At 43.0% G+C, this 9389-nt stretch overlaps 1 protein-coding gene across 1 annotated transcript; it reads left to right on the top strand.

The window, feature by feature from the left end:
• Window positions 1-6760: 6760 nt before the first annotated feature.
• LOC135573320 (trace amine-associated receptor 13c-like) lies at window positions 6761-9389 on the top strand. The gene has a single exon (XM_065022286.1). The coding sequence runs from the start codon at window positions 7010-7012 to the stop codon at window positions 7958-7960; it is 951 nt and encodes a 316-aa protein (XP_064878358.1). The 5' UTR covers window positions 6761-7009; the 3' UTR covers window positions 7961-9389.

Below are 9389 nucleotides of genomic sequence, written 5' to 3' on the forward strand. Positions count from 1 at the left end.
ACCTCTGGCCTGCTCGCCTCCCTACCACTGAGGAAGTACAGCTCCCGCTCAGCCCAGTCAAAACTGTTCGCTGCTCTGGCCCCCCAATGGTGGAACAAACTCCCTCACGACGCCAGGACAGCGGAGTCAATCACCACCTTCCGGAGACACCTGAAACCCCACCTCTTTAAGGAATACCTAGGATAGGATAAAGTAATCCTTCTCACCCCCCCTTAAAAGACCTAGATGCACTATTGTAAAGTGGCTGTTCCACTGGATGTCATAAGGTGAAAGCACCAATTTGTAAGTCGCTCTGGATAAGAGCGTCTGCTAAATGACTTAAATGTAATGATGTAAATGTGCATCGCATCTCGACACTGCACCCGCCCACTCAGTTCATTGTGTTATCATCGTCCGAAGGGAGAAGACGCACATTTTAAAGGACTTTTTACTGTCGAAAAATATACGAATATCTGAATTTTGAGCGTGCATTGTCCAGATGCACATTTCCAAGTGATCTAGGATGTAAGTAATGGAGCTGGAGTATAGAAGCAGAGTTGACATTTAATTAGGAACGGACATGCAACAGGACAGGAACAGCGTCAGAACTGGGAAACACAAAGACAGATGACAAACAATGCAGCAGCGCGGAACAGAGCTGGGGAACTGACAAATATAGGGGAGGTAATAAAAACAGGTGATAGAGTGAGTCCATGTGAGTCCAGTATTGCTGAAGCGCGTGACGCGGGAAGGCAGGTGTGCATAAATGATGGTGGCAGGAGTGCGTAATGCAGGGCAGCCTCGCGTCCTCGAGCGCCAGGGGGAAAGAGCGGGAGCAGGCATGACAGTGCCCCTACCCGGCGTCCCACCTGGGCGAGACATGGGTGCTGGACAAGCCGGCTGGGGTTAAACTCCCCATAAACCGGCAGGTGTATACGTGCCTGGCGAACCGGCTGAGTCATAGAAGCCTGATGATCCGGCTGAGGCATGAACGCCTGTCAATCCTGCTGCGGAGTAGAAGCCCAATGATCTGACGGAGCAAGACATGGGATGGGAATCTGCCGAGCCAACCTAGGCAAGGAAACCTCTCGAGCCAGCTAGGACGTGGAAGCCCAAAGAGCTGGCTTAGGCACCCCTGGTTCCATCGGCGGTGGAATTAAAGCCCGACATCACCAACAAAACAAGAAAACTCCTGGGCCGGCTGGGTGAACAAGAGCTGACGATCCGGCTGATACCCGACGTGGGATGGGCACTCTGAGCCAACGGGGGCAAGGAAACCTCTCGAGCCAGCTAGGGCGTGGAAGCCCGACAAGCTGTTTAGGCACCCCCGGTTCCATCAACCCAGGACCAATGTCAGCACCAACCGGAACGCCAGTACTCCCTGATGCTTTGTGTGTTGGATGCTGCATTCTGTAAGGAATGACGCTGGAGAATAGAAGCAGGTACAGGGAGTTGACATTTAATTAGGAACGGACATATTGGGTAAGGAAACCAATATCTAAATGCAAACCTTGCTGAACATTTCATTTAAAGAATTACTACCTTTAGAAAGCCCAGCCAAACAAAGCAAAGTTTGAAAGTAGTATGCTGTTAACCTCTAGCGTGGAGCAATCCCATATCCGGGAGTGTAATCATAGCCTCAAGCTCATTAGCATAACGCAACTATTCATGAAAGTCGCAAATGAAATGAAATAAATATATTGGCTCACAAGCTTAGCCTTTTGTTAACAACACTGTCATCTCAGATTTTCAAAATATGCTTTTCAACCATAGCTACACAAGCATTTGTGTAAGAGTATTGATAGCTAGCATAGCATTAAGCCTAGCATTCAGCAGGCAACATTTTCACAAAAACAAGAAAAGCATTCAAATAAAATCATTTACCTTTGAAGAATTTCGGATGTTTTCAATGAGGAGACTATCAGTTAGATAGCAAATGTTCAGTTTTTCCAAAAATATTATTTGTGTAGGAGAAATCGCTCCATTTTGTTCATCACGTTTGGCTAAGAAAAAAAATGAAAATTCAGTCATTACAACGGCAAACTTTTTTCCAAATTGAGCCCCATAATATCGACAGAAACATGGCAAACGTTGTTTAGAATCAATCCTTAAGGTGTGTTTCAAATATCTATTCGATAATAAATCCTTCGTGGCAGTTGCCTTTCTCCTCTGAACCAAATGGAAAAGTGCACGCAGCTGGAGATTGTGCAATAGTTTTTACAGAGGACACCAAGCGAACACCTGGTAAATGTAGTCTCTTATGGTCAATCTTCCAATGATATGCCTACAAATACAAAGATTTAGATGCACTATTGTAAAGTGGCCGTTCCACTGGATGTCATAAGGTGAACGCACCAATTTGTAAGTCGCTCTGGATAAGAGCGTCTGCTAAATGACTTAAATGTAAATGTAATGTAAATACGTCGCAATGCTGCAGACTCCTTGGGGAAACGACAGAAAGTGTAGGCTCATTCCTGGCGCATTCACAGCCATATAAGGAGACATTGGAACACAGCGCATTCAAAATCTGGGGCATTTCCTGTATGAAATTTCATCTTGGTTTCGCTTGTAGCATTAGTTCTGTGGCACTCACAGACAATATCTTTGCAGTTTTGGAAACGTCAGAGTCTTTTCTTCCCAAAGCCGTCAATTATATGAATAGTCGAGCATCTTTTCGTGACAAAATATCTTGTTTAAAACGGGAACGTATCACATGGCAACTGGTATGGCAACTGCTCCGCACACAACCGTAAGACTCTGCAGAGGGTAGTGAGTTCTGCACAATGCATCACCGGGGCAAACTACCTGCCCTCCATGACACCTAAAGCACCCGATGTAACAGGAAGGCCAAAAAGTTCATCAAGGAAAACAACCACCCGAGCCACTGCCTGTTCACACCACTACCATACAGAAGTCGAGGTCAGAGCAGGCTCATCAGAGCTAGGACCGAGAGACTGAAAAACAGCTTATATCTCAAGGCCATCAGACTGCTAAACAGCATTCACTAACTCAGAGAGGCTGCTGCCTACATTGAGACCTAATCACTGGCCACTTTTATAAATGGATCACTTGTCACTTTAAACAATACCAGTTGAAATAATTCCACTTTAATAATGTTTACATATCTTACATTACTCATATCATATGTACGTACTGCATTTTATACCATCTATTGCATGTTGCTTATGCTTATCGCTCACATATATATTTATATGTACATATTCTCATTCACCCCTTCAGATTTGTGGGTCCAGAGTAACGACGAGGTCCTTCACAGTTTTATTTGAGACGACTGTACAACCATTACGATTAATTGTCAGATTCAACAAAAGATCTCTTTGTTTCTTGGGACCTAGAACAAGCATCTCTGTTTTGTCCGAGTTTAAAAGTAGAACATTTGCAGCCATCCACTTCCTTATGTCTGAAACACATGCTTCTAGCGAGGGCAATTTTGGGGCTTCACCATGTTTCATTGAAATGTACAGCTGTGTGTCATCTGCATAGCATTGGAAAGTTAACATTATGTTTTCGAATGACATCCCCAAGAGTTAAAATATATAGTGAAAACAATAGTGGTCCTAAAACGGAACCTTGAGGAACACTGAAATGAGTTGTCTACACACCTCTCTCATCTAAGAGACCACCAGCCCTGCTCCAGGCCTCCTCAGTGGTCAGGGAGTGACCACACCCTCACCAGTTGGGAGCTGATGAGGGAATATGAGTACCTATGTCACGAGCAGCAAGAGATCAGGAGGGCGTACTCAGGTTTGTGTTTGAGAATGAAATGTTAGATATGTTTCCTTAAACATCCTGTATTGTGTGCGTATTATTATTATTATATTATTATTCTTCTACCCTTGTCATGCCTACTCCTGCTCCCTCCGTGATCGGCATCGCTGGTCTACTACTCACCGGGCCTGGAAACCCACATTAAACACACCTGGCAACCATCATTGCACACACCTGCTCCCCATCATTACGCACACCTGGACTTAATCACCACCCTGACTACTTTATATAGCAATCAGGGGCCTCAGTTATCAGGCAGTATTGGTTTTGTTCATGTTCAGTACGCTTCTCCTGTTTTGTTTATCTGCTTTTTCTCATCATTAAACTTACCTTCTCGACCTGCTTCCTGACTCCAAGCAGATACGTTACATAATACTGCCTCAGAAAATATGTAAGCAGTAGAAGATAACAGCATCTTCCACATGTTCAAGGAACAGGGTGATCTACTCCACCAACACCACCAGCTGGCAGTACTGGGTACGACCTTGAAGGAGGTCCTCTGCGTTCTCCAGTGCCTCGACACCACCAGCTGGCTCTACTGGGTACGGCCATGAAGGAGGTCCTCCGCGTTCTCCACTGCATCGACACCACCAGCTGGCTCTACTGGGTACGGCTGTGAAGGAGGTCCTCCGCGGTCTCCACCGCCTCGACACCACCAGCAAGGTTCTCCAATCCTCTAACGTAGGGCCTCCTACCACGGGTCATCGCAGTGAGCCAGTCCCCCAGCCATCCACCCAGGTCAGCGAAGCCCGACTGTCCCTTCCAGAGAAGTATGACGGCACTACATCGAAATGCCGTGGCTTCCTACTCCGGGGCTCCCTCTATTTCACCTATCATACGGGAGCCCCTACCACCGAGTGTTCCGTCCGGTCATTTCCCTGCTGACCGGACGGTCGTTTGAATGGGCTACGACCATCTGGGAGAGAGGAGAGGAGGAGCTGGGTTCATTTGAGAGGTTCATGGCTCTGTTCAGGGTGGTCCTCCAAAGGGCAGAGATGGAGGTGAGGGAGTTTTCCAACTCCAGAATGGTGCCCAGATCACTGCAGATTAGACCCTCATCTTTCGGATTGTGGCAGCCTCCAGAGGATGGAATGAGCCGTCGCTCCGCACTCTATTCCCAGTGGACTGCATGAAGAGGTCCAGACGGTGTTGGCATGTCGGGATGACAACATATCCTTGGATGCTCTCATTCCGATAGCCATCCGTCTGGATAACCTTCTTTGGGAGCGCTGGTATCCACCTCATCACTCGCCTACCTCCTTTGGCTGTCTGAGGCAGACCCTGAACCCATGAAGGAAGGGGGCACACACTCTCTGTGGCAGAGAGGCGTCGCCGGAGACAGCTGGTGCCCTGTCCCTATTGCGGCCAGGAGGTGCGCCAGCTTCAGTGGTGTCCGGTGCGTCCCACCCCGGGGTCAACTAGAGCAGAGGGGCGGCCCTGTGACCTTCCATCTCCCAGGGTAGGCGTGAGTATTCCATTATCATCGTTTTCCACCAAACCCTTTCTGGTTCCCATTTGACTGACTGGCTGTCCCACAGGTGTTGTCTTTACCGCTCTAGTGGACACTGGTGCTGCGGGGAACTTCATTATGAAGAAGTTTATTATGAAGATGACCATGCTGGTCATCTACATCTTGGCCATGTACTGTTATAATCTTCACCCGGCACAGCTAGAAGAGGACTGGCAACCCCTCAGAGCCTGGTTCCTCTCTGGGTTTCTTCCTAGGTTCCTGCCATTCTAGAGAGTTTTTCCTAGCCACCGTGCTTCTACATCTGCGTTGATTGTTGTTTGGGGTTTTAGGCTGGGTTTCTGTATAGCACTTTGTGATGTAAAAAGGGCTTTATAAATACATATGATTGATTGATCGACCAGTCCGTCGTCTCCTCCATGAACTTAACTTCATACCCGTAACACCTTTATTTAACCAGGTAGGCTAGTTGAGAACACCTTTATTTAACCAGGTAGGCTAGTTGAGAATAAGTTCTAATTTACAACTGCGACCTGGCCAAGATAAAGCAAAGCAGTGTGACACAGACAACAATACAGAGTTACACATGGAATAACATGGAATAAGCAATAAACAAGTCAATAACACAATAAACAAGTCAATAACACAATAAACAAGTCAATAACACAATAAACAAGCCAATAACACAATAAACAAGCCAATAACACAATAAACAAGTCAAAGAAAGTCTATACACGGTGTGTGCAAAAGGCATGAGGAGATAGGTAATAAATAGGCCATAGTAGCGATGCAAAGGCTAGCTTGAAAAAAGCTGACACGCGTGTATTGGTTCCTGACTTCCCTGAACAGTTGCATATCTCGGGGACTATTCGATGCTATTGTAGTCCGCCCACAGTGTGGTTGGTCTGATGTCTGACAAAAAGTATTTGTACCCATGATGTAACTGAGACAAAGTCTCCCTCAACTTGAAGAAGTGTGGTTCCTAATTCAGTTCAGATGGACATTTCTAAACGTCTATGGAATGTTCATATGTAATGCCACTATTCATTTTGACTGCATGTGCTCTAGTACATACCCCATACTGCTCTACAAAGACAAAACCCAGTAACAACGTAATTTAATTTACTGCAAAATCTGACTTCAAAGTATTTTTATGTCTAGACAGATAGCAATTTCTGATTCCCCATGATATTTTCTGATCAACTGGCTTGCTCTTGTGTCAGTAAACTAAATACCACGTTAATCAGATAGTACACCTGGCCAGTACAACAGATCAAAGGGCAGCGTAAACTTATGCCATTTCATCATCTTCCATACTGTCAACTTTAGTTATCTAAAGTTCTATCTAAGTTAACTTCAAATAGTTATCCTATTTCCCATGTAAAATAGCCTTTGAGTGACCAAAACATCACCAATACTATATTTTCCATATTAAAATGCTCAGTTGAGGAAATGTACCTTTTCTATCATCTCTGACTATCAGTAAGACTTAAGGACAGGCTTGGTGGGCACAACAACATCCAATCCTGTCACACATTACATCATGTTTTCATGCATGATATGTTAATCTAACCGTTTGTTCGTGTGTGTGTGTGTGTGTGTGTGTGTGCGTGCGTGTGTGTGCAAAGAGACTCCGGAGGAGGGGAGTTTCTGTCAGTAACTCAGGGATAAATAGAGAGGCAGAGTTCAGAGTTTGTCAGAAGACGGACCTGACAGGGTCGCACACAGGACCAAGCAGGAGCAGGACCTCAGCATTTTTAACTTTTATTACAAATGGAGAAACATGAAGATGTTATAAACGGTTTTCAAGACGGAAATTATTCTTCCAGAAAGGCTTCGCTATCGACATCTATCTACATAACACTGTACATCTTCTTCTCATTGATTTCAGCAGTTACAGTATTTTTGAACCTACTGGTGATCATCTCCATCTCTCACTTCAAGCAGCTCCACACTACAACCAACCTGCTCATCCTCTCTCTGGCTGTGTCAGATCTCCTGGTGGGACTGATTGTGATACCAGTAACGACTGTAGCAATAATGGAATCATGCTGGGGATTTGGGGAATATTTCTGTGTGTTTCATTTATATATGGCTTTTTTATGTACTTCTTTATCTCTGGGCAGTTTGGTCTTGATATCTATTGACCGCTATGTTGCTGTGTGTGATCCCTTATCGTATCACTCTAAAATAACAACAACAAGAACTATCTGTTGTATATCCATTACCTGGTGTTGTTGTATCATATACGATGCTGTTATTATAAAAAGAGTTGTAAATGTACAGGTACTGAGTAGGTGCTTGACAGAATGTTTTATTGTTGAAGGGATAACCTGGGTTAATATCATTGACCTTGTAAGTACAACGGTTGTCCCGTGCTCTATTATTATAACACTTTATTTGAAAATCTTTGTGGTGGCCAGATCACAGGCCAGAAAGGTATTTTCAAAAGAGGCTGCCAGTGTGTCTGGTGTTAAAACTGTACATGCAAGTAAGTCTGAGAGAAAAGCAGCAAAAACTCTAGCTATTGTTGTTGTCAACTATTTCATTTGTTGGATTCCATCTCTATTTGTTTTCTCTTTTTTTTCTATTTTATTTGAAAATTTCTTAGCATATTTCATCAGTTTTCTGCCACTTGTTAATTCCTTAATTAATCCAATAATTTATGCTTTCTTTTATCCATGGTTCAAAGTGACAGCTAAACGTATTTTAAATCTGAAATGAAGGTGTTCATAGTTCCTATAATTGTATTCCCTCGGTAGGCCAACATATGTTTGATATAGTTTTGTAATACAATTGTTGTAATTATTTTTTTCATGAAACAATACACTGACATTACTTATCTCAGTGTTGTCATCATAGATACATGTGGTGTTGATACAGAATGATTTGTCTGAATTGGAATGGAATGACTTGGAGGAGGGATAAAGACATAAGCTTGTTTTATAAAATACATTGTAGTCATTGTGGATTGTATACTACAAACACCTAAGGCTGTGGTTGTTCCTTGTTATTTAATGATACATAGTATGTAAGTATTCTAAAAGTACATTCCCAGGACAACATGAGTCATTCTATATGTTGTTTAACATCTCCCTCTAGTGGCTCAATTGTGACACGTCTTCATCCTGTGTTGTTAAGTTGAAATGTACAATACTGCTTCAGTTAACCTCCAAGTCTATCTCAGTGGTGTATTGTATAAGTAGTTGATTTTAAAATATTTGAAAATGCAATTATGTGTAACACTTTATAATAACATTCAGTAATGAACCATTTGTAAGGCATTTACAGTTTGTAAGGCATTTAGAGTTTGCTCACCATTTAATATTTATGCCACTTTTGTAAAATGTTACTTATCTTTGGTATTCTCACATTTATAAATAACTTCTACAGTATATATATTAATTATTCAACACAACGGCCCAGGAGACTGTAGCAGACACTTCAACCTCAACATGCTGGGTATTAACACTTCCAAAACTCTCACTACTTCACTGCTGAAAGGTCAGGGGTCACACCAGAGCAGCTCTCTCAGAAGCTGTTTAGTGTGAATGAATATGGAGATTGGGTAACACACAAACCATTTCATAATGTATAATCATGTATTTTCATAAGATGTTTAATAAATGTCTATGAACCATTTAATAGTCATTAGTAAGTCGTGAGAGTTTTGGACTCTCTGCAAGTCGTGTTGCATTGCAGTCCCTAATCTAAAGTGAAGACTATTCGTACTTTCTAATAATTTATAAATGTTTTGAACAGGGACCAGTGTAATTCATCACAAAAAGATGGACATGCTATTGGTAGACATCCCAGCAGTCCCGGATGCTCCTTAAGTTCTCAAAAGGACCTGGAACAAATCAATGGTTAAACAATAAGCAAACAACACAGAGGATGTTAAAGGAAATATATTGAACATTTTATTCCAAAACAGTCACACTGTTGTAGTAGTGTGCTGAAGGAAGTAATGTGTTTGTCTGAAAATGATAACATTCTTGTTTGTTGGCAGTGAATACCAAAACCAAAGTGTGGGTTGCAGTCACTCATTAGAAATCAAATCACATTTCATTTATATATTGAACATTTTATTAGTAGTAGTGTGCTGAAGAAAGTAACGTGTTTGTCTGAAAATGACAGAATTCTTGTTGGCAGT

This window comes from Oncorhynchus nerka, linkage group LG1, assembly GCF_034236695.1.
Source record: "Oncorhynchus nerka isolate Pitt River linkage group LG1, Oner_Uvic_2.0, whole genome shotgun sequence".
In the NCBI taxonomy this organism is placed as follows: domain Eukaryota; kingdom Metazoa; phylum Chordata; class Actinopteri; order Salmoniformes; family Salmonidae; genus Oncorhynchus; species Oncorhynchus nerka.